The sequence below is a fragment of the Acanthisitta chloris genome, unplaced genomic scaffold (assembly GCF_000695815.1).
Source record: "Acanthisitta chloris isolate BGI_N310 unplaced genomic scaffold, ASM69581v1 scaffold24464, whole genome shotgun sequence".
Taxonomy (NCBI): domain Eukaryota; kingdom Metazoa; phylum Chordata; class Aves; order Passeriformes; family Acanthisittidae; genus Acanthisitta; species Acanthisitta chloris.
The window spans coordinates 1,832-27,091 of NW_008670165.1; the positions used below are offsets into that span (position 1 = coordinate 1,832).

Here is a 25,260-nt window from a genome sequence, read left to right on the forward strand (position 1 = left end):
GGCTGAACAGCCCCAACTTCCTTAACCTGTCTTTATAGGGGCAGGGCTCCAGTCCTCTTATCAACTCCATAGCCTCCTCTGGACTTGCTCCAACAGTTCCATGTCCTTCTTATGTTTAGGGCACCAGAATTGCATGCAGTATTCCAGGTGGGGGTCTCACGAGAGCAGAGTAGAAGGGGAGAATCATCTCCTTTGACCTGCTGGCCACAGTGTAATCTCAGAAACTTGTTTGCATTGAAGTTGCCTATTCATGTAGATGGGGAAAACCCATTTTACTTGCGTTAGGGATTTTACTTTATCCTATCCTTGCACAGGAGACCAGAAGCAGGAAAGCTGTGCTGTGATCCTGGAACCCCTTGCCATGAGCCAGAGACAACTGCAGTGTCCAGTCAACATTGTCCTGAAAGGAAGCTTGACAGGTTGGAACTTGGCACAGGCTGGCCCCTTCCTCACGGAGAGCTGGATACTGCAGAGCTCCCAGGCTGAGCAGGCAGAGCATAACAGGTCACTGTTTCATCAGCTGTTGAGGAGTCTAGTGACTGAAGAACTGCACATGGTAAATGTTTCTCTTTGCCTTACACTAGTACCTATTCTGAGGTGAGCTGTGACAGAAGGGGTAACAGCATGTCATGTTGCAAAGACGTTAACAGTGCTAATTCTTGCACTGCAAATTGCTCATTCGAAGCTGAATTCAGAACATTCTTCAGGAGACTGTCAAAGTCTATAACCTGTTTATAAAGTGTCTGTGCTCCTTAAGGCTCTGTATTTCTAGCTGATGTAAACTTTTCATGGTTTTTTTTTTTTTTTTAAACATAGGTTGCTGAGGTCTCTCTGTCCCAAACTTGGTGCCCCTGCACTGCTGTGCTGTCACCTCTCTCAGAGTGTACTGCAGTTCTGACTGTGCTTGGTGCTGAGAAGGCAGCTGAGGTTCAGCGATGCAGCCTTGAAGGAGCTGTGGTGGACAACTCCCCCCAAGACTCTGCTTTTCCCCTCCCAGAGATTGTGAATAGTGTGTTGAGGGAAATCAACACGGTGGCGGAAGACTCTTTGTCCAGTCTGGGTAAGTGTCAGGAAATGCAAAACTCACCATCTTTGAATCGTCTCTAGACCTGATTTTGAATGGAAAAATCTAGTGATAATAATTTCCTTGGTGAGGGGTCTTATCATTTTTGGGACTTGTTCATTTTGTTATCTGTAGCTTAAGCCTAGTGATGTGATGCAGAAACCTGCATGCCTGTATCTTTCTGTTTTATTGCCAGAGCATTTGCTTCCATTATCTTGTAGATAAAGCACAGCTATATGTGGTTGGGGACAAGTTTGTAGAAGGAGACTTGCAAAACTGTGTCACACAGGCCATCCCTGGCCAGTAAAGCCTTTGGGTGTGGCTGCAAGGAGGCTGCTCACCTCTTGAGAGTGAATCATCTCATGAGTCTCCATGTCTGATGTATTGGGTATTAAATTGCCTCTCCAGGACCAAAGGTTTGGAAACCTCTGCATTAGAGCCTCTGAAGTCTGGGACCTTAATTTAGTTTTTAAATATTTTTTTTCTGTGTGTGTGTCTGCTGACAGGAGAAGAAACTCCAGTGCCAGAGTGGGTCCAACGGGAACTGTCCCATACAGGGAGCTGGCATCCTTCAGTGCTGGAAGCATGGTATCCTGCATCAAATGCTTGTGGAGCAAGCTCAGATCTGATGGAGTCATTCAGGTATTTTTCTGAAACATGTCACTGGGTAATCATCAAGGATTTCCGCTTCCTGTTAAGGGAGTATGTCTGTAGCATTGCTCAGAGTTCTAGAACTAAGTGCAGCTATTAGTGCTTTTATTTCTGTACTCAGTTTACTGTGGGCTAGTGTTTCATTATCTCCTGGCGTATAGACAGAATGAACTGGGAGCAGGATGTTTGTGTGGATCAAAATCTTGACAGGTTCAGGAGTAATACAGGTCACTTAAAATGACATTAAGCTACTTGGGAGATGTCAGCTTTTCTTATGGTATGATAAAATCCACTGCAAGCTACTGAAGATAGTACTCACAGTTGGTATTTATTTGAATGAATGAGTTTGCTGAGTGAACAATAAAAACCCCTAATGCAGGATAGTTTAAAAAGCACAAAGCTGCTCATGTGGTTTTGTGGTACAGACCAGTGGCATATCCATTCTACTTCAATGTAATGCTTACTTCCAGGTTGGTGTGACCCTTTTAAGAGAGTGGTTTGGGTTTTTTTTCCTCTCTTAAATGTTATGGGGAACAGGTGTTGGAAGAGTAATAGCATGTGGATTGGAATCTAGAAAAACCTTGTTTGGGTCCACTGGGAAGAAGAGATGTGCCTCCCCATCTTTTAATGATAAGTGTATTCATTTGCTCTTTCATACAGACTGCTGCAGGTTCCTTGTGCTAATGGGAAGGATGCTGAAGACCAGTCTGATGTGGAGCTCTCAGAAAGTCTATCTGAGCTGTACCAGAGAAAATTCAGTGAAACATCTGCAGCTGGTCCAGGAAATAACAAAAAAAGATGTATGTATACTTTGGGATTATATGTGCATGTTGCCAATTAAAGCTGATGCATGAGCCCAAGAGATCTGTACTCTGCTGAGTAGTAGCATGCTTTAGATTTTTGTTTGTTTAGGAACAGTATCATTTACATATTAATATTAGGTTTATCCTGGAGTAGAATCCAAATTACTGTAATTCAAGGCTGCACAGTGTCTGACAAAACTTTTAGAAGCAGCATGCAGAGCTCTGCAGTTTCACTAGCTGTTGAAACAGGGACTGCTCCAGCTACTAGTAAATTTTGCAGCCTCTCAGGTTTATTCTAATTAGAGACATAAAATGCTTTCTTCTAGGAGACCTTCATTGCATTTCCCTTCACTAACCACAGCTGATTATACCCTAACCTGATGTATCCCCATGTCCTGCTCTGTCAGCTGTTTCTATTTCTGTAACATAACATTGCTTTCTGGATATGTAACTTCTGATTATACCTATATAAGTTCATATGCAGAGCAGCAGTTTTCACCTGCTTTTTACTTGGAGAAGTAGCTGCCTGCTACACTACCTGTACAATGATTTCATGGAGAAAAACAAACCTCTGGGGCCTTGTTTTCCACTTGAATTTTTTTTTTTGTGATGTTGCAGGTGGGGTTCCCCGAACTCCAGTCAGGCAGAAGATGAAGACCATGTCCAGATCCCTGCAAATGCTCAATGTAGCAAGGCTGAATGTAAAGGCTCAGAAGTTTCAACCTGATGGTGTGTCACCAGCAGTGAATGAGAAGGTTCCACAGAAGCTTTCAGCAAAAAGATTGGATGAAAAAGTGGAAGGAAAGGAAAAGGCACTTAAAATATCAGTTGGTGAGTGTTAAGTCTTGCTACCTTGCTATCCTGATATATCCCATATTAACTCCTAATATCCTGATAGAGGAGTTCCTATGGGATTTTTATGGAAGGATAATAATGGAGTGAGTATTCAGTGCCAGGGAGCAGATCAATGTTTGGGTTTCTGTATCTGGCACAGAGTGGGTGTTTTTTTTTCCATCCATCTCCCAGTTAGTTTCTGTAAGTGTTTACAACTTAGTGTTATCCCTACTCCTGGGGTTAGTTTCCTACCTTGTATCCACCTGAAAAAAGGCAATAATGAATTTCCTTTTTTTAAAACAAAAGTAGTAAAGGGATGCACCCATCAAGTTGTAACTGGAAGCATAGTTCTAATTACTAATTAGGCAGAAATAAAGGGCATTTCTTGGCTGCTACAGTAGCCTGAAAGTTTGCTGACCTTAGGGAAACTTTGATTGTTGATTATAAACTTGATTTAAGCTTGTAATATGTCATGGGTCTGGGTCTGGGACTGCTTTTGTTACCGTTCTGTGGTCTGGATGCATCTTTGCTGGGGAAAATATTTTTGCTGACCTCCTCTGTTCCCTGTTCAGCTGGGATGAGTATTTCGTCAGTCAGATGTGATGAACTGGCATTTAGTTAACTTTGACCATTTTCCTTGCAGACTTCCAAACAGAGGAGGAGCTGCAATCCCACCTGACTGGGAGCTACCAGAAGGCTGTTGCTGAGGGAATTCCTTCATCTGCATGTGCCCAGAACATGATCATGGCCATTAAAAGGTTCTTGAAAATACAAGATGCCAAAGAGAAAGAGGTAGGTAAGAGCATGTGGGCAGCCTTGTTACTCATGTGGAAATTAAAGTTTTCACTGTTTCAGGCTGCTTTTCCTTCATCCTCTCCTGAAGTTTTATGTGCATTTGGACATAGTCAAAACCACAGTCACTAACTGCTTCTATCTGTGTCAACTCCATAGTGAGAAACTGTGGCTAGCTGTAAAGAATATAGGAAATTCAGTTCAGTTACTGATTTACACCTTTGCTAAAGGTTGCAACAGATGTCTTTCCTTTACACTGACCTCCTTCCAAATTCTAATTCCAGTTATTGAATGACAGTATTGAAAAAAATGCATTTTGGCAAACTGTATTTTAAAGAAGGTGTGTCTTCTGGTTTTGTGTTACATGGCAAATCTAGGCCTGCTGCTTTGCCAGGAAAGAGAAATAGTTCAAGCTATTTCTTACAGTCTTTAACACTATCTGTAGACTTAAAATAGCCTGAAGCCAAAATTGCTAAACTTGTGAACAATTGAAGAAAAATACTCTGAGACAAATCCATTGTTACTGAAGAAGGCCTGAAGCTTGCAAGCATGTGACATCTGTGATTTCAAGCTATAAGTTGATCTATGTCTCATGTCATTGTGACTTTGCTACTGAAAGAAAAAGATAATTCCTTTCCTTGAAGGAAAAGAAAAAATATTGAGCTATTCCCAAAAGAATGGCACATGAGGTTGACTAGGGGAAACCTGCCCTGCAGACAGGGAACAGAATTGAAGTTTTTGCTGTAATTATGTGTTTCTGCAGATGGCCTGTGTGGAAAGAGAACCCATCTCCACCAGCAAAATGCTCAGACAACATCATGACTTGCAGAAGGAGACCAAAGTCAGAGAGTATGAGACACTGTATTTACTTCAGCTTCTGAGATACTGTGGAGTTGGTTAGCAGTTTTTAATGGTGGCTTCTTGGTACAAGTGGAATAGTATTTACATGGGGTGAATATTTCAAGGAGAATCTCTGGTCACAGTAAAACCATTTCCAGCAAAATGCTCAGACAACATCATGACTTGCAGAAGGAGACCAAAGTCAGAGAGTATGAGACACTGTATTTACTTCAGCTTCTGAGATACTGTGGAGTTGGTTAGCAGTTTTTAATGGTGGCTTCTTGGTACAAGTGGAATAGTATTTACATGGGGTGAATATTTCAAGGAGAATCTCTGGTCACAGTAAAACCATTTCATTAAATGCAGATACTCCTATGCTGTGTGATAAGCACTGCAGCTGATATCTGAAATGAGGCATCTCCCCTGCCACCAAAATGAAATGCTAACTAAATTATGCTGTCAAAAGGAGCCACTTCCCTTCCCGTTGCTTTTTTGAGCACACATTTTGCAGTAAATATGCTGTTTCCATCAGAAAAAAAGGCAGTGGATAATTGCTTGTTTTCCTAGGTGCCGACTCCAGGTATTTCTGCGCCTTGAGTTGTGCCTTCAGTGCCCTTCACTGCAAAGCAGCACTGACAACATGGAGCAGCTATTAGAAGAGGCAAGTGAATTATAGACCAGGTTGTGTTTCTGGATGACACTAGAAATGCAGACCTGGAACCTGCAGTTTTCCTTTGATTTTACTCTAACACTTGATATTCCTTGCTAAAATATTTGGTGCTGCTGGTGTCACAACTTAATCCATTTTCCCACTCGACTTTCCCTTCCAGGTGACAGATATGCTGCGCATTTTATGTCTGACTGAAGACCCAGGGTATCTTACCAAGTTTCTAGAGGAAATATTAGAATTGTAAGTTCTTCTTAAGTATGACTTAAATATTACTGGGGACTGTGCTTTGTGTTGGATGTCACCTGTGAGTAAACAGCAATTTACAGCTTTGTTTTACTGCATCTTTGTCCTTTTCAGAAATTTAGACATGTTCTGTTAGTTACATTTATGTTTTGATTGAAGAAAAAGCAGCTGATAATCAAGTAAAAAAAAAAAACCAAACCAGTTGATACTCGTTTATTTTTTTGACATGTAAGAACAAAGGTTTAGTTCAAACCTTGGCATTGAAACACCGACAGTTTTGTGGGGACTTGTGTTTGATGTGTGATCTCTTTGACACTGCAGGTATATGAATTCTATACCAAAGACACTTGGAGATATTTACTACGGGCTTGGTACACAAATACCCCCGAAGTTGGCATCTGTTCTGCCCTCAGACTTCTTCAGTGATGACTCCATGACTCTGGATAGCAAATCTCCAGGCCTTCCACCATCTCTATCATCTGTCTTAACTCCTGGTGCTGTTTGCAGCGAGAGTGATCAGCTGGAGGAGCTGCGCACCAGGTCTGCCAGAAAGAGAAGGTAATAATTCCAGACAGGAGGCAGCTTTTTGCTGCAGCCTGGGCTGTGGTTGAGGAGTTGTGTGAACTACAGCTCAGTCATCTTTGTTTCTGTTGCTGCATAGCTTGTTGGGGCCAGCTGACACCTGATAGCTCAGCAGGCCTGAGAGAAGTATTAAGGGCTCTCATTTTGTGCTTTAACTTGCCATTGTTGACAAAGGAAAGTGTAATCTTGATTCTGTATTTGTATCTTATGCAAAAGTAGTGTTCATGAGCATCTTCCATGCGAGGAAAAGGATGTTTTGCTGTGCAGGCGATGACCCTGTTTTGTTAAAGTTAAAAGTGATTTACTGCAGATCTCTGTGCTGGGGGTCCTTTGTGTGTTTTAGCAAACTGTGTATGAGTTCTAATACCAACCTTAAAGTTAGGAATACCTATTTATATTGCAAATCATCTTTCAGTGTTGTAATATGTGAGGTACCAATGCAGTTTTCAGCCTGAAGGTAGGTAAACACTTCCCATCACTAGAGGCAAACCAAAGTTTAGTTGTCAGTCAGTTGATAACTGTGCTTCTGATCTTATTTTAACTTAATCTTTCTGTGCTTTCTAAAGGAATAATGTATTAGCCAGACACAGGAGCATGACAGAAGCACCACAGAACTTGCGTCAAATTGAGATTCCCAAGGCAGCCAAGAATCCCATCAGAAAGGTAAAACTCTTCCAAAAGGATTGTGTGTGGGTGGAGAGATGCTGGGAAGGGACACTTGAGTGCAAAACCTCTTGCTCTGTATTCCCTTAGTAAGTGTGCCCTGTATTAGCTGTACAGAGATAAAATTGCTTGGAAGGAGAAATTGAAACAATATGTAGTTCAGAGGTTACAGTTCATGCTCATAATTAAACCTAACATTAACCTGCTGGTGAGGCTAATTACTTGTTTGTTTCAGGAGAGCTCCCTTTCTTACCTTGCCGCTGAGAAGGGCCAGCAGAAGCCTTTGTTGCAGAAAGAAGCAGTGCAAGGTATATTGACTTTGACCTTTTTCAGTATGTGTTCTCCCTGTAAACTTTAGTGATCCATGGTAGAATGATGCTGAGACATGCTGAAGGAAATTTTGCTGAATTCTGCAAAATCTTTGAGGCAAAAGTAGTCACTGTATTCTGTGCTCACGTGCAGAAAGAGTAAATCTTCTATCCTCAAAAGTAAATCTTTCCAGTCTTCCTTGAATCTTCAAATTATTTCCATCTTCTCTGTCCTGAAAAGAAAATGAGGACAAGAGTGAACTATATTCCCCTATACTGGGAAACAGGATAGCTCTCCAGAAAATAGGTAATAAAAATACATCCCAGGTGTGTTCTCTGAACCAACATGTGCTTTGATTGAGATTTTCTGGCACATGTTGCTCCACTTGGGACACTCACTGGCTGCTTTTTCTGTTGTGGGACCTGCTTGGAGCTTACTACTGGAATAATTCAATTAATACAAATTTATAAGAGAAGTCCAGGATGGATTTAGAGGAGGACATGTTCTGGTAGGAGAAAAATAACTTCTCAATGCTTTGTGACCTCTGAAAAGTTGTTTTTTCCATGCTGCTATATTGTTCTCATCTCTAGTGGCCTGACAAAATTACATTCCTCTGATTTTTACTTTTTTTTCCCCTGTTTTCCCTTTTAATCTGATAATTTCTTGCTTTCCTTGCCTCACAGAGGTTACAAAGGTAAGGAGGAACCTCTTCAATGAAGAGATACTTTCACCATCAAAAAGGTCTCTGAAAAAGATGCCTAGAAGCCAGTCAGTATCTGCTGTGGAAGGCTTAAAATACAAACGTACTGATGAAGGCACCAAAGGTAGGACATGAGTTGTACATGTAGGATTGTAGTGGAAGAGCTGTCCTATTCTTGCATCTTCAGTTCTATAAACAATTATGATCTGTTTTTGATGAAGGAGAAAAGGAGGTCATTGTGAAGGTGTTTGGAGGGTGAATGTGATGGCAGAGAAACAAATCTATTTTTTACTGAACTCTGCATCTCATAAAGAAAACTAATGTTAAAAATCCTTGGTTAGAAAAGAACCTGTGAAAGATAAGATGAAGAATGAAAGTTATCTCAGTAGCTTAACTATGTCTGACATGGTACTATCAATAAAATTGAGTGAGTGGGAAGGAGGTGTAGACACTGGACTCTGAAATGATGGTAGCTCGTGAGTGCTGGGAGACTGATGCACAGTGATTCTATATACTGACTGTCATTCTTAAGCTGCAGCCTAAACAAAACTATATTTATTTACTTGTCCTAAGTACTTTTTAAATGTGTGATGTTACAGCTCTTGCTTGAATTTTAGATCATCGCAAGTTATTGACCAAGAGAGTTGCAGAAACACCATTACATAAACAGGTCCCCAGGAGACTCCTCCATAAGCAGATCAAAGGCAGGTGAGTAAGTTCTTTCTGAAATTCTTCAGAAAGAATTGGATGCCTAATTAATGGCTACGAGCACAAGTACCAAGGTCTTTGTTGTCAAAGTGTCATCCTCACTTAGGCAGTAAGAGAACCAGTGAAGGCTAAATTCCATTGCTTAAGTGGGGAGAAATACTGCTTGCTTCATCATGTAAGAGTGCTGTAATTCCTGCAGCTAATGTCTGCTTAGGTTCAGTTGCTGATTCCAAAAGCTTGTGAAGAAAAGGCCTGTGCTGTATTTTGTGGGCTTCAGGCTGAATTCTAGCATGGAATTCCATGTAGAACTGCTACCTGTACAGCTAGGGAGTTACCTGCACTCAATCATGTGTTAAAATGAGGCATAGTGCTTACTAACTAGAGGAGGCCCCAAAAGCAATGTATTGTAGAATAGAGTACTGCTTTTCAGTCTGTATGGTAAGTTCTGGTCTGGTAAATGTGCTCAGTATGCTAAGTGCGAAATGTCTGTTCCTCAAGGTCTTCTGATCCAGGTTGTGACACTGGTGTGGTAGAGGAATCTCCAGAAAAGGCCATAAGTGGTAAGCACTAATTTTTGACTCAAGGTGGTTTGGCTGTGGTGTAGGTCATAAGATGAGCATGTTCCAGTTTAGGTAATTCAGCAGCAGTCAGTACAAAATGCTGTACTAGTCTGGTGGTAGAGCACAACTGCCTCTGACAGAACCACTTGCTGCTCACTGCTTTAACAGCCCTGAATAGGAGAAACTAAAAAAAGAGGGAGCTAGTAACTCTTTTAAATGAAAATACAGGAAGGACTTTGAGGGTGAACAAGATTCTGAGCTGCTATAATTACTGTCAAACCAGCACATGCTGTTTTTTTTGAAATGTAACTTCACCATGTTGTTCTGTGACCCTAACACTGCTCTGATTTCTGCTGTAACAGACAGCCACCTGGCTCTGTGGAGTGTCTCTTATGTTGGCTACTGCTGTTCCTTATTCCCAGGAAGGAAGAAGAAAGCAGCATGGCTGGGCAAGCAGGAAGATGAAATCACTAGCAAAAAGAGACAGGAGAATTCACCAGTCTGTTAACCTGGATGTAACATGACTTTTCTAGCATTCCTTTCCATGTAATTGCTAGAGAGGAATGAGAGTAATCATGCCTTAGAGGAGGAGGCATCATGATTTAGAAGGAGATTTGTGTGCATAACTGTTCCAAATCCTGGAGAACGCTGAAGCTTTCTTCTTCACACACTTGCCTCCCTGCATGAGGTAGTTAGCTGTAGGGAAGTTTCTTCTTAGAGTATGTTCTTTTCAGTTACACACTGTGCCCATTGCCGAGGGAGAAAAAAGGCTCAATCTCCAATGTCTTTCCCTTTCAGAAGCAGGTTTGAGGAGAAGCCCACGCATCAAACAGCTGTCTTTGAATAGGACCTGCTCTGGTACTTTCTATTCCACTGCACAGCCCAGCTCAAAAAATTCGCAGCACATCCACCAGGGACAAGAGGAGAGCAGTACACTGCAGGATGTAGAAGGTACTGAGTGGGATTTGAGCAGACTGATAGTGCTGATCTGAAAAGCTTGCATGGATAGCTCTGAGTTTGATTTGATTTGGCTCTACAAGAGACTGTAAGAAGCTAAGAGCTGTCATGTAATATCTTCTGTAGACAGAAATTCATCCCCAGTAATTATTTTTTAATTGGGAATCTGAATTTGGAGGATGGTAAGGCAGCTATTTCTATGATGAATTCACTGCCAACTTAAGAAACCAGTCAGGCCCATCTAACAGAATACCACTGATTGTCAGTCTGCATTCCTTAAATGCAGTGAAATCCCTGTAAAATATGGGACAGAAATCCTAAAGCTTACTTTCAGTCTGCTCTGTGGCAGTATAAAGCAGTGACTGATGGGATCTTCTTTGCTGGCTTTCTCAGTAGGATTATCAGCTAAAAATGGTGACATTTAGTTCTTTATTTTGTACTTACTAGAATCCTTAGTCATGAACCAGAACTTTCTAAAGCTACAGGCTATAAATAGAAGAAGAGGCTGAGATACTTTGTACCTGTTTCTTTTTTCCATTGGAACACTCTTAGTACAGATGGATATTAGTTTCAAATTGGGAAATAACAATAATTCTGGTGAAGCTTTAACTTTTGGCTGGAAAAGAACATGACAGGGCTATAGTCTTTGTGCATTACTTTTATGCATGTCCAAAGTGATTCAGACAATTGTTTGTGACACATTACTTGGTGTTAGTTGAATTGTACTGTTCAACTTTATAGGCCTTAAGCAGCACTCAGAGAGTTCTTCTGTCCAGACTCCCAAGAGGTTTTTCTTTGGTGCAGTCATTGACACATGTAGTCCTGCAGAGAAACATTCACCTGGAAGGAGGAGAATGAGAAAAGATTCCTTACACTTAGAGGAGCTGACTGCCTGTCAGGTAGAAACAATTACCTCTCTCTTTCTTCCCATCCTCTTTTGCTATTCATGTTTAATCAGATGTTTCTGTTATGTCCGATCAGACTTTTTTTTTGAAGTCTTGAGAAGTAAATATCAAGGTGGGTAGATGATACTGCTGGAATAGAACGAGCATGATTCTTTATTTTTTTTCCCCTGCAGACTCCTAGAAAAACACCTTGTAAATTTACCCAGAAGCCACCAAATTCTGCGAGTAAGCTGCCAAGGAGATCGCCTCGCATTCTCCACAGGACACCACAGAAGCTGGAGAGGACTCCTGGCAAAAGTCCAGCAGCTAAGCAGACTGTAGCTAAGTGTTTGGGAAAGTACTTTTCTAATCCTGCACAAAGGGTCAAGTCGCCATCTGCGTTAAGTGAAAGGAAGAGGGTTCACTTACTGCAAGTAACTTCTGAGGACTGTTCTGCAGCACAAAGACTTTTCCCTCCTTGCCAAGAGGCTGGCTTACAATCACCAGAACATGAAGGCTTCATGCCACTCAATGCCTCATTATTACCTCCAAAAGATTCAAATTCAGCTGCTTCTTCTCCCCCTGCCATCCAAGAAAGGTGTTTTACAGAACTTCGAACTCCAAGACGTTCCTTGCGATACCTCTCAAAATCTCCGGTTGGTGCTCGGAGGCAAATCCTCACAAAAGAAATTCAGGTGCAATTAGATCCATTATCTCAAGCAACTAAAAGGACTCCCAGGAAACCTGAAGATCCAGGTTCAAATTTATGTACCAGCCCACTGAGGACAGAAATACCTCAGCTTGCTGTGAGACCAGAGCCTCTCTTGAATTCTCTACTCCATGGAAGTTCCATGAACACTGAGGCAATCTGCTTTCCTACCCCTGCGCCGGCTGGGGAGTCTGACTGGGAACTCAGTGCATCTAAACCATCTCCTCAAAAGTCTCCAGGTATTACTGGCACCTCACTGAGCCCCCTGCTTCATGCATCCAATCAGACAAAACGTGAACCAGCTTCTGGAGGAGAGAACCTCACACTTGCATGTGCAGCACCATCTGAAAATAAGGACAATCATCATGATGGTGGTAACTATTCTGGGGAAAGCCTTCAGCTTTGTCAGTCCCAAGTTACTGAAAATACCCCTGTATTGGAGAAAAATAAACACATGGATGTAGTGTCTCAGAAGTCTTCTCCAAGCGAGGACTCTGAAAACTTGGGAAAGCATTTGTCTCCAGAGCCTTTTGCTGGAGGGCAGGTACATGCACAGAATGCTGAGATAGACTGTGAGCTTTTGGCTAAGGAGGGAAACTCCAGTGCAAACACGTGTGATTCCTTCCTAAGTGATTTTCAAACAGTTAGTGATGACTCAGAGCCAAGAACTCTGCTGAGGGAAGGATATGTGGGGCCAGAGGCTCCAAGTCTTAAGAGACACTCCAGATCTGCCCTGAATACTTTGCCTCCTATGCCAAAGTCTGCTCCTGCCTATTCCCTACGCTGCACTGTAGACAGGAGGCAGCGGGAGGCTGAAGCACGGATGGGAAACCCTCAGCTTGTAGCTAAGCTCTCTACTAAAAGTCGTTGCAAACTGCCTTCTGCTGCCCCCCCGACGTACGCAGTGGAAATTGAAATGCAAGCTTCCGGCCTGCCCAAACTCCGCATTAAGAAAGTTGGCTCTGGCTCGTCGTTGGAAGTTCAGCCTGAAGGAAGTGCCAGCAAACCTAAGGGAGGAGAAAGCCCCTTTGGTGACCTTGCTATGACCTGGTGTAGCAAACACCCAGGAAAACTAGCAGTTGCCTGTGTTTCACCCTCCTGCTGTCGTTCTTTCCACAGTACACCTGGGAAAGGTGCAGGACAGACCTACATATGCCAGTCATACACCCCAACAAGATGTGCCTCGAACGTCACCTCCCCATTCCCCCTGGAAGCAGGAGCTCTCAGGACACCTTCTCCAAAGCAGAAGGGGAAGACTACCCCTGATGCCATCAATGACTGGCCTCGGAGAAAGAAAGCAGCAGGCAGCACTGCCAACACGAGCTGCTCTCAGAGTGAGAGGAATGCTGAGGAACGAACGTGGATGTCAACGGGCAAAGAAACATCAATGAGGATCTCAGACCATTGTAGCAGCAAAGTAATGAATACATTTGGGGAATTTGAACTGGAAGGGATTTGCAGGCTCCAGGATCAGGTGTCTCCTAGTGACTTTGAACCCAAGGCTGATGAGGACTCTGCCATAGGAACTTTTGGCTTGAAATCTCGGAAGCGAGTCTTTACATATCTGTCCCCAGAAAGGGAGGAGAATCGCAATGCCAAGAGATCATGCACTGAGAGTTGCAACTCGGATCTCACTGGCTCGTCCACAGATGAGGGCATCAGAGCCAAATCATGGACAGACTCTGTACTTCCTGAGAAACCAGGAGTGTGTGCACTCAAAACGCTTGAGCAGCACAGTTGCCCAGGGGATGACGATGTCTTCCTTTTGTCAGGTAATTAACTGGTATGAAAGACACTCTACTGAAATTCAGAAGCGGTTAAAAATGAGGATTAGACAGAAACAAGAACACAATTGTTTTCTGTGTAATTATCTGAAGAAGAATGAGGTGGAAGGGAGAGTGGCTTGTAAATGACATGGAAGTTAATTATGTGGAGAGGCAGGTTGGACATGAGTTTATCAATAGCATATTAATGATGGGAGAAAATCAGAGAAATATGAAAAAGCAGGAGGCTGAAGGAATTAAAAGCAAAGTTTGAGAACTTGGTGAGTGAGGATCCCAATTCCATCCAGCTGGTGATTTATTTGGGTTTGCACTGATGTCTCTAGCTGTTTCTGCCTTGTGTCCAGCTCTGAAGCCATTGCAAATGGACATCAGAAGTGGCTCCCTTGCTAGCAATAGTGTTGTATCAGTATGTGTATAAGTTTAAGCTGCCTCTTTGCTTTTGCTGTGGGTACAGATGACTCAGCTGACCTTGGTGGAACAGACTGTGTCAGCTCTGTTTCATGAGCAAGGCCTCATGAATTTCAAATACTTAATCCTGTATTGTTGCAGAAATTACACCTTACAGGGGACTATGGCAGATGTTTTCCTATAGTCATTGCATTAAGCTTTGGTGTCTGTTTTCTCTTGCAAGGAATGGTTTGTATACAGAGCCAGTCTTATTCCGTGGGTGTTACAGAGAAAAATGGGCAAACTTCAAAGCAGTATTAGTGCATATTCAGGACATGAAACAATAGCAGTGTTTAGCCTTAAAATAGTCCTGTAAGAGACTTTCTGTACCTACAGACCTTGTGTTTGTATTTACAGGTCATCATGTAAGAAAATTAGGTGTACTAAGAGCTAATTCCACACTGGCATTTGCCTTTCTTGGTACCACTGTGCCAGCCTAGACTTTGTTTCAGATAAACTCAAGGCGTCACTTGCACTGATGGCTGCTTCGAGGTAGCATAATGTCTGTGTATGAGACTTACTGCAAGCACTTGAGTTGTCAGTGTGCTGCAACATCTCACTCTGCTTCCCCAGGCTCAACTCCACCCCTGAAGAGCACACTCTCTGCCAGCAGCCTGCTAGCCCTGACCCAGTCTCCACTGCTGTCTCCATTGCCGTCCCAAAGAAAGCGTGTTCAAGGTAAACACCTGCAGTGAGGACAGGGCTCGAGCAGACTAGGTGTGCTCTCTGCCTGCCTGCAATGAGAACAAAGTCATGCTGTGCTGAGGATTGGGCTTTGGGCAGAAAACCTGTGGCTGTATCTGCTGCTTCTGAATTCAGTGTCTCCATCTCACAGGATTGAAAGAAACTTGGCATGAATGGGGGAGTTTGGAAGGGAGGAGAGGTGGCAATGAGGAGAGGGTAGCTAGGTGGGAAGAGCAGTTTACGGGCTTGTTGTCTCCATTCGTATTTGGCTTCTTTGAACTTTGGTGAACTGTGGCTTCCATGTATTCTTTTGTTTTTGTAGAAGAGGAATCCGAGGCAGTGCAAATTACTGCCAGCCAGGAGCTGTCTCCATGCCCCATCATGGTGTCCAGGAGGCGTCCCCTTAGCAGGATTTACTCACGGAAAAAGCTGCTCAGCTGACGTCTGGAGCCAGGACAGCATAGGAAACTTTGCATTATCCCAGCTCTACAACACACCTTTTAACAAGGACCTCATATTTGGTGCTGGATTGGAGCTGTCTTGTGTTGGTAGGAGACTGGGTGCAAGCACATGGCAGTAGAAATAAGGACCACTCTAAAAGTTTGTGGGTTTTTTAACATCACTTGGAGCATCTCTCCAACCGTTCATTTGTGAGTTCTGCAGTGAAGGTTCAGTTCTAGGTGTTAAGAGGGAGAATTGCCACTTTACTACAACTTTCTTGTAAAATAAACTGATGTTAATTTTCATTGTGTCCTTTAATCCAAAATCTGTCTTCAGCCTGAGGGACGAGGGTGCAGGAAGGATACTGGAGGTGAATAGGTACAAAACAAGCTACTATGTCTCCCAGCTGTGTATCTTGTCCTCATACAAACTGGAGCCCTGCCAGTGCCACCAGTTTGCCAAAACTTAGTGGGAAAAGAGCAAGCAGATTAACTCTGATGAGAAGATCTTTGTTTTCAATGGCAGAAAAATAAAGTCTCCTAACATAAATCTTATGCAGCTCAGCTACACCCAGAGCCCTCAGTAAGGTTCCCCCTCACAGCCACACCACTACAGGCAAAAGTCAGGGATGGAGGATGAAGATCAGACAGTGGTTCCTACATCAGATGCTGGCTTTTCACTTGTGTTTCTCAAGTGGTAGCTGTGCTCATGATTTCAGGCTGTGGCTTGCTTTTTGGGGTCAGGCGGCCAAGCTGCCCTTCACTCCCCCTTCCTCCCCTCCTTAAAGCTGGTATCTGGGCTTTCATTTATTGCTCTGCTAAAATTAAACTTAGGTTCCCCTTTCTGAGGAGTCAGTGTTAAGGTGCAGGATTGTATTTAGTCTCCCTTACCTCCAGACTGGAAGTTCTCCCAAGAATAAGAAAACACTGGTTAAGCTAGCTTTATAGGCTGCATTGGAAACACAGAGCCAGAGTTACTTTTATCCTGGACATTTCAGACAATGCTGCTGCTAGATGGAGATGCTTTTCCTGTGGCAGCTTAATATAGGAAGCCTGCCAGCTCTGGACAGAGCACTGAAAGTGCTACAAAACAGGTATTTAAGCATTAAGGCAACACTGACAGTAGCTAAATTCCCATGCAGTGAGATTTAAATAAAACTCCTTTCCTATGTGTGTAACCGGAGAAAGTGACCAGAAGACACACTGACAAGTAACTGCTTCATAAAACTCACTCTGCTTTATTAGAAAAGTTATAGTAGAAATGTAAAAAAATCGTTACTACAAAATAATCTGTGTACAAATCCTGCAGGACTGCAGAGCATCTCCCTCTGAGGCTGCCAGGGCTGAGCAAGCCCTGCAACAGAGGTTTCCAAACTGTAAACAGGTTTTTAGTGTTAGAGGCCAGCGTGGAAGGTGTCTCCTGCTTCACAGTGTTTAAGCCACTGAGGGGCCAGAGGAAAAGTGTCTTGTCAGTGCTGCCTGGACTGAGCAACACAGAGAACATAGGCTGGTGCTCCCACACCTTATGTGCTTACTTCCCTCATGATGGCAGGGTCACATCTTTCTCTTCCTCAGGCCTCTGAAATGTACCAGGGTTGTAGCCAGGCTGGCTTGTGGGGCAGAATGGCTCTCAAGCTCACATCAGCAGCCCCTGCTCCTCCTTGCCCTGTGCCAGGTGAGCATTAGGTCTGTCTAGAGTGGGTTTTTCCTCACATCTATCATGGCTGGGGGGTAAGGCACTGGGCTGAGGTTCAGGCTGGCTCTGCGCAGCTCCCGGCGTGGTTTGGCAGCAGGAGGGAGGCTCCGTGGTGGGTGCAGCTCATGGGGCTGTCCCACTCGCAGCGAGGGCTCCACATCCCTCTGCCGAAGGTCCCCAGGGCTGTCGTTGGGCAGGGAGGAACGTCTCCACGTCGAAGGCAAAGGGGCGTGTACCAGGTCCCTGCTCTCATCCCTGACTCGATGGCTCTCCTCAGTGACAGCCAGAGCCACAGGCTGTTCTCCAGGGCTGGATCCCTCACAGGCCACAAGTGCAGGGGCAGCTCTCTCTCCAGCCCCATGAATGCTTCTCTCCATCCCTGCTGGGAAGGATTGGGCGTACAGTGAGATGAATATCAGCATCTCTGCTCTTTTCATCAACATTAGTGTCTGCAGAGCACTTGCTGAAAGACCTTCACCCACACTGCTCCTGACTGCTCCAAGCTCTCACCAGCAGGGACAAGAACTGAAACTCCCTTTTAACTTGGCAGAAACAACAAAGCCCCAGCCTGGGTTTCCTCTCACCTTTGGTCTGTCCAGGATGGAGGTTCATGTTACTCAGCCTCTGGTTCAGCTCCTGGTTTGACCACATATAACGGCTCAGCTCCTTTTCCAGCACCTGAATCCTTGTCTCATACTGCAGCTTGCTGCTGGCCAGCCCCTCGTCCATGTGCTCTGCAAGAACAAACAAGGCCATTTCAGCCTGAAAGCCCTGTGAAAGACAAAAGCAGTTGGCTCTGCTGCCCATCTGGGAACTGTGGGGAGTTACCACGGCTCTGCTGCAGCAGTAACTGCATGTTCTGCTCGTGCTCCTTCTGCTGCAGGGTGAGCTGGCGATCCATCTCCAGGCGCTGCCGTTCCACGGCCGCCTCCAGCCAGTACACCATCTGCTGCTGCTCCTCCAGCTGCATCTCCAGCTCCGAGAAGGCAATGTGCTGCCTGTGCTGGTCCTCTCGCAGTGTCACCACCTGACCAGGGCCCAAGAGCAAGGAATATTTCAGCTCCCTCAGTATCTGGGAAGATTTCCTGCCCCACTGAGCCCCAGTCAAGTTAGTTTTTTGGTACAGCTTACAAAGGTTAGTAGTGCTGGGATGTCAGAGCTGTCTCGTGGAGGGAAGAGCAATGTCTGGCTGCACTGATATGCCAGAGCCACTGCAGGAATCCATGCATCCTATGACTAATTAAGTCCCTCTCCCAGGTGGGGGTCATGCTGCTGTGGCTTTGTGGCCTGACTTTAAAGAGGAAAAGTACAGTAAGAGGCAGGGAGAAAGCTTGAAACTGAGGAAAACAAGAGTTTGGTCAGATCATCATTTCTGTTAACAGTTGCTTTCAAGCTATATTAATTGTATGTTCTGGCTGGCTAATAATTACACCACCAATAGCCAGTTTATGAACTACAGCTCCCACCAGCACAAACGGCAGTTGTGTCCCACCTTGTCGAAGTACTTGCAGAGCAGAGCTCGGGTCTCAGAGGAGGAGAGGTAGCTGAGCTTGGCCATGAGGTTCATTTCACACTGGGACAGCAGGCTGGCTGAGGCCCGCAGGACTCGTTGCCTGCATGTGATGGACTCATTCTTGTACTCGATTGCTGCATCCAGAGCCTCAATTGCCTCATCCAGCTGGAACAAGATCCGTTCTTCCTGCCAGGGCAGAGCTGCAGTTACTAGGGAGCAAAGGGTTCCCTCTGTCTCACCCTGCCCTAACCTCCCTTGTCATCTCAATAGTGCTGGCAAGAAGTTGGGATCGCACAGTTTGGGGATGTGGGGGAGCATCTGCTAACGACTCCATGTTCAGGTCTTTACGTCTCTCCCAAAGCAGCCCAGCCCGAGCAGAGGTACCTCTGGGGACAGCAGGGTGCCGTGACGCAGCTTGTTGTCAAGCTCCAGTCTCTGTTTGAGCAGCTGGTCCTTCTCCTGGCGCAGGCTGTTGATCTCCTGGCGGATCTGCTGCTGATCGTGGGCACTGCCGTGACGCAGCTGCCCGTTCTTCTCAGTCAGCTCCTTTTCCAGGTGCTCCAGGCGGCTGGACACGCGCACTATGTCATCTGTCAGGGCCTGCAGCATAAGATGCTCAAGGGGATCTGTTCTAAAGGCACGTCAGGTCCTCAGACCCTTTCTACTCCCTTCATGGGTTAAGTGACCCCGCAGGCAGACATAAGCCAAGGGCTACCAAACCAACTCATTCATAGGCACAACATAACCAGACTCTTCCATACAGGTGCATTTCCCACCCACTTCCCAGCACCACCTCATCCTGGCCTCCAGCCCTCTCCCAGACCCATGATGGCACTGAGGTCTTCCAGCCTCCACCTCTGCTGGAAATGAAGCAAAGGGTTGAGGTATCACATTCTTGTCCTACCTGGCTGGAGCGCAGTCGTTTGCTCTCCAGGCCATTCTTCTCCTGCAGCAGAGCTTCTTTTTTGGCTACAATAGCTTCCCGTTTGCTCAGCTCATCTTCCAGCTCATCCAGAGCCCGGCGCTGCTCAAGAACTTTATCCATCTCCATATCCAGCCACTTCTTCTGTTCCTCAATTTTCTGATGGAGGGAGAGGCAAAAGGAATGTCTATGTGTGTAGACAGCAGTACCAATGCCTAGGAATGCTGGACTAAAGAGCAGTGGGGCTGAGATCAGAACAAGAGTCTCAATTCCATCTCTGCTAACCCCTACAGCCCAGATTTCGCTGGCTTTATCCTTCCAGCTCCTCCAAGAGGCACAGCTAAGGTAAATCCCCAGCTGCCAAGGAATTCTTGGGGGCCACATCTCCCATCACTCTTCTGCTAACAGACACGTTTTCACAGCTTCTTTATGAATGCTAGGATTTATAAGAGATCTTAGTCCTGGGGGTGGGACAAGATCCAAGTCCTCTGCTACTAGATGCAGGTGACATTATGGACTGTCTTCCTCAAGGGCAGGATGGCCTGAGGTCCCTGCTTCTGGATCTCCCCTGTCAGCCTGCAGCCTGCCAAGCATCCCCTCTGAACAGGAAAGAGGAGGCAGGCTGAGTCTGTCCCTACCTGCTGCTGTTCCAGGCTGATCACGGAACCATTGCTGCCACTCCGCCGCTTTCTCTGGAAAGCTGCAATTTCCTCTGTTTTGATGCGCAGGATTTTCTGGTGCTGCTCATGCTTCAGTTCCAGCTCCTGGGTGTGAAAGGGCAGCCATGAGCATGGAGGGGGTGGAAAATGTTTGCCCTACAGCCAGGGGCTGAGGGACAGGTTATGTTCTCCTCTAGCTCTTGGGATACTCTCTCTCCATCTCTGTGCTCTCCAAGACAATCACAGACCCCATTTAAGCCACCCATCATCATCCTCACAAACACAGTGGCACAGCTGCCCCTGCCCATTCCTACCTTGACTCGGTGCTGTCCCTTGTTCACCTCTGTCTCCAGCCGCCGTTTCTGCTCGCTCTCCTCCCGCAGCCGCCGCTGCAGCTGCCCCTGCTGCCACCGCATCAGCTGAATGTTCCTCTCCAGCTCCTGCACCCGCTTCTCGCTCTGGGCAGAGAGCGACACCAGCCTCTCGGTCGCCTGCTTCTTCTTGCACAGAACCTGCCAGAGGGCAAAAGCTGTCCTTGGGCTCGGCATCTCCCCTGTGCTCTTTGCAGAGGTGCCCCCAGTTCTGCCCCAGCTCACTCCCTGGGTGGGCAGAGCCCTTCCCACTCACCTGTGCCTTGCTCTGTGCGGCTGCCACACGCGTGCGATACTCCTGCAGCTTGCGCTTCTCCCCGGGGTCCCATGGCTCTTTGCCCTCCAGCTCCTGGAGCTGCTTCTGGCTGTCGCTCAGCTCTGCCCGCACCTGCTCTGCCTCCTGCTCCAGCTCGCTGATCTTCTGGCTGTACTGCTTGTTCAGAGCCTGGGCATCCTTGCCTGCAACACAGCCCCCTCCCTCACAACCGGGATCCTGACCTTTCCTCTCTCCCCAAGTACTTTTAGCCACAGAGACTGACTGTTCCCTTTCCCTCAGCCACTCCAGGGAAGGGAGAAGCTACTGGGAAGGGTCTCCATCAGCCAGAGGGATGGAGAGACAGGGCTCTGCTGCCTACAGGAGAAGGGACTGAGCACAAGCAACACAGGGAGGGAAGGTGGGCATGGAAGCAGAGACTTCATGGCTAGAAGGTTTCATGGGAAGTGGGTGCATATTCCTGCCAGTAGCTATGCACCTGTCTTAATGAGCTCTGTGATCAGGTCCTCCTTCATGCGGATGTTGATTGCCAGCTCTCGGATCTTCTGCTGTGCTTGCACCAGCCTCCACTCCGAGTCCTTTCCTGACAGGCGCTCCCAGGGACCAAGCAGTGGCTCCCGCTTCCCACAGACCTCTGGAACACAGATTCCTAGGTAAGGAAGGTCCTGTCTTAGCAGCCAGGTGACAGAAGGATTATCTCATCTCGGATCTGTAGCCAGGGCCCGGCATAGCATGGCCCAGAGTCACCCACAGCTTCCATCACAACACACACTCCAGCCAGACCCTAGGAGTTCAAGTTTCCCCTTAATAAAAGCAGCTGGAGTGTCATCTGCTTCATTTTTATCCTTTGGGCTCGTCCAGGTGGGACATCAAGAGCACCCAACAATGCACTGCCAGCCCACAGGAGACTGCCCAACAACCTGTGGTTGCTACTTGCCTTTTGACAACTCTAGCTGGTCCTCCTGAACTGAATGGGCATTGCCTCCGCTCAGCTCCTCACTCAACTTGCAAATATCTTTCTTGCTCCAGTTTTGGATCCCATTTCTAGAAGGAGCAGCAAATTAATCAGTTGGGTCTGGGAACTGCTAGGGCTGTTCCCAGTAACGACCCTCATGATCCACAAGCTTCAGAAACAAGACGGAAACAGTAGCTGTGGTCAGGAAACATGGTAATTAGCTCCCCAGTGAGCAGTAAGGTGTCTCAGCAGAATCACTGACCCCACAGGCAGCATCTGGTCCTACATCAGACATGAGAGCTGAGCTGCAGTGGTGGGACAGTCAGGTCACACAACTGCCAGGGCACTGCACAGGGCTGGGACAACCTCAACTCACCGGCGCTGGGACAGAGACCGTTTCCGTTCCCACTCCTCCACCTCCTCTCCCGAGGACACTTCTGATGGCTTCTCTGAGTCCTGGCTGAGCTCCCTCCTCAGCACCACATCTTTGACCTCAGGATCGCCAGTTGGGCACCAGCCTGCTGGATCCTCCTCCTGGAAGGAGAGGTTGTTGTTGAGCTGCTGGGCACAGAATTGGAAAGAAAGGACACATGCTGCGTGAGAGCCAGTGCTAGAAAAAGCAGCTCCCAGCTGGGCATCACTGCTAGGCACAAAGAAAAGCAACAAAATGGAGTTGAGCATATTTCCAGGAGAACTGGTGTGTTGCCAGACCCAGCTGCCTGCCCTCCTGCCTTCTGCTGCTCAGGTGTTGAGCAAATCTGGGACTTGCCCATAACATTGCAGTAAAAGCCTCACTTTTGAAGCTGGGCTGGTTTTGCACAGCCTTGGGCCCTCACCTTCCTGCAAAGGGCTCTTCCACTGTGCTCAGGAAGGAACCCTGAGGGAGCCCCTCCAAGGCCATGGGACAAGGCAGCATCCAGTGGGGCCGTGTGAGGTCTCTGGCTGGCAGTCACCAGGTGAAGGTTTTCCAGCAGCCCTGGCACACACAGGTTTGGCATTGCCATCTCCAAGCGCACGTGCAGCTCTGAGATCTTATCCTGCTGCTCCTGCAGTTTGTCACTCTAGGAAACAATAACAAAAATGAGGTTACACACATGTTGATCTCAAGACCAGCTGCAGCTGAAAGCAGGGCTGGGCTCCCCTGGGCAGGAAGGGGAGGAGTGGGGCAGGTCCCTACAAAGAGAGCAGAGCCCAGAAATACCTGCAGCTTATACTGCTCCATGGCATCCTCCAGGGCAGCCAGGAAATCACGGTTCTCCTCCTCCAGGCGCTCCACTTGCCTCTGCAGTTTGGCCACCTGCTCATCTTTGATGGACTCACACTTCTCAGTGTTCACCTGCTCCTCAAAATACAAGAGAGGCAGCATCAGTATCCACCTTTGTCCTTCCCATGCTGTACTCTGCAAGGGCTCAGCAGCTCTGCAAAATAAATCTCAGTTGTAGCTGAATCCAACTTCTCCCTGCCTGCTGGGAGGACCGTGTCTTTCTGCCTCCTGATGGCCTCTTGGACTGGTTGCTTCTCCTCCTCTCCTCTCCCGATCATCATGCCATGCTGAGCCTGCTGCTTTCAGATGAACCCAACCTCAGAGCTCTAACACCCCAACTGTTACCTGGGCTTTTGCCAGCTTTGAGCCTTGTGCCTCCGTGCTCTGGTCTTCCATGGAAGTGCTCTCAATGCCGCTATCCAGCCCAGCCGAGGTCAGCTCGCTCCTCTCGCTCTCCACCGCACACAGCCACTCCTTAACCCGCAGGATCTGCTCCACTGTCAGGTTACTGTCCTCCTGGAGCTCCATCAGCAGCCGGTACGCGGCGTCGGTGCAGGTGCGGTAGTGGGCACACTCTGCCAGCAGCCGAGCCGGCACAGCGCTTGGCGCTGGCCGAGCGGTTGATGATGCGCGTCTCAGAGCGCTGCCGCTGCTCCAGCGCCTTCTGCAGCTTCTTTATCTGCAGATGAAGCTCTTCGATGTGCTCCGTCTCCTTGCGGTAGTTCACCACAGCCTTGTTCTGGATGTTCTGAGCCCTGCTGGCGTAGTTGAGCGTGTTGAGGCTCTCGTCGAAGTCGGAGGATGATGGGCTGACACAGGCTATCATCACAGTCTGGGCATTGCCCCCCAGAGAGTCTTTCAGGATCCTAAGGAAGGGCACAGTGATTAAAATAGATGAAATACAAAATAACACAGGAACCAGAAGGTTTTCAACCCTTTTCAGAGGTTAAGCTCAAGGAAAATGATATTGCCCGTAGTTGGTTTGGCACTAGTGAGGTGAGTGGAATAATTAAGTAGAGGATTTACAGTTTGTACCATGGCAAGTTTCCATCTGAATAATTCCTGAGGCTGGGAGCTCCCTGACCCTGTGATTACTGCTAGGCACATGTTGCAAGGGATCCTGTTGGAGGCTGCAAAGGCCACCTGCTTGACCTAAGAACTAACTGCAGATACATCTTGAACAAGCCTACTGGAAGCTTTTTTTATTCTCTGCCATGCAGGAAGGGCAGGATAACCCACAGTACCATCCCATCTCAGCTTCAGCAGATGACTTATGTAACCCTCATGTTCTCCCACTAGTCTATCATTTCTATCCTGGCCTCACTGCTCCTCAAACTTCCCTACATGAAAACCTGCAGAGACAACAGACCTGTAAACTAAGCCCATGAGATGTGGGGGTCATGGTGCTAGCAGTACCTGGTGATTTTAGAATCCCTGTATGGGATGTGGCTGGTTTTCCTCCGAGGATCTCCCAAAGCACTGATGACGTTGCCCAAGGCCAGGAGGCCACAGTTGATCTGGATACTCTCCTTCAGCCTCTCCCCTGTGTTTCCTGTCTTCACAATCCGCTCTGAGCCCGCCAGGTCCACAAAGTGAAACTTGGAAATCAGGACCTGTCCTGCAGCAGGGAGGGAGGGCGGGCGGTGGTGCAGGGGCAGGCGGCCAGCCCCGCGCCGCTGCTCCATGGTCACTGTGAAGATGGTGTGCGAGCGGCTCGACTGCTTGTTGATGTGGGTAGCTCCCGTGTGCTTGGCTGTGTTTCCCATCTCCAGCAGGCTCAGCACCTCATCCAGCCCTTCCACCTCTGACTCCTTCACACCGCAGAGCACTGCAACAGCAAAGGGAGCTGTGGCTGGGAGGGACAGGCTGCCAAGGACACAGCTGCTCTGCACAGCCTGGTGCTGTGGCCCTGCCTGTGTCGTGCAGAGACATGCTTTCAGGCCTTAGCACAGCAATCTGCTGCAGGAGACAGACGAAGGGATGGGGGGAGAAGACCTGGCTCAGCCTCCAGAGATAGATAACCCAACCCTGGCCTCGGACACGGGGAGAAAAGGAGGCCGTGTGGAGCCATACGTACCAATGTTCCCCTTGTCATCCTCCCGGATCTGGATGTCTTTGCTGGCTGTATCCACCTGCAGCAAGTCCCGAAACTCCTCCTTGTACACCTCCAGGTAGGACACTCGGACCGTGTAGTCAATCAGGTCATTCTCATCGATGAGCCTGAAGGTCTCAGCCATGGCTCGCGGGATGATGCCCTGCTCATCTTCGTTGATGGAAGCTGGG

At 47.0% G+C, this 25,260-nt stretch overlaps 2 protein-coding genes across 2 annotated transcripts in view; one reads left to right on the forward strand and one right to left on the reverse strand.

Moving 5' to 3' along the window:
• The window catches only part of TICRR (TOPBP1-interacting checkpoint and replication regulator), a gene marked incomplete at its 5' end in the record, with an annotated part of 17,102 nt that extends 1,778 nt beyond the window's left edge, over positions 1–15,324 (forward strand). Inside the window, 20 exon segments of the mRNA XM_009073589.1 lie at positions 318–556; positions 817–1,060; positions 1,573–1,705; positions 2,375–2,514; positions 3,136–3,348; positions 3,995–4,143; positions 4,907–4,992; positions 5,551–5,644; positions 5,814–5,893; positions 6,218–6,454; positions 7,045–7,141; positions 7,377–7,449; positions 8,134–8,274; positions 8,768–8,858; positions 9,357–9,418; positions 10,217–10,369; positions 11,117–11,274; positions 11,454–13,740; positions 14,773–14,877; positions 15,206–15,324. Of these exon segments, the coding sequence (XP_009071837.1) occupies positions 318–556; positions 817–1,060; positions 1,573–1,705; positions 2,375–2,514; positions 3,136–3,348; positions 3,995–4,143; positions 4,907–4,992; positions 5,551–5,644; positions 5,814–5,893; positions 6,218–6,454; positions 7,045–7,141; positions 7,377–7,449; positions 8,134–8,274; positions 8,768–8,858; positions 9,357–9,418; positions 10,217–10,369; positions 11,117–11,274; positions 11,454–13,740; positions 14,773–14,877; positions 15,206–15,324 (4,901 nt within the window).
• Positions 15,325–17,015: 1,691 nt separating this feature from the next.
• KIF7 (kinesin family member 7) lies at positions 17,016–25,255 on the reverse strand (the record flags this gene model as incomplete). Its single annotated transcript, XM_009073590.1, is given in 18 exon segments — positions 17,016–17,401; positions 17,604–17,753; positions 17,848–18,046; positions 18,512–18,718; positions 18,917–19,132; positions 19,437–19,613; positions 20,093–20,218; positions 20,428–20,625; positions 20,741–20,943; positions 21,237–21,392; positions 21,696–21,802; positions 22,090–22,274; positions 22,550–22,774; positions 22,915–23,055; positions 23,323–23,572; positions 23,574–23,843; positions 24,394–24,805; positions 25,055–25,255. Coding segments are annotated over 18 exon segments (3,809 nt in total), but the record flags the coding sequence as incomplete, so codon positions are not given.
• Positions 25,256–25,260: the final 5 nt, after the last annotated feature.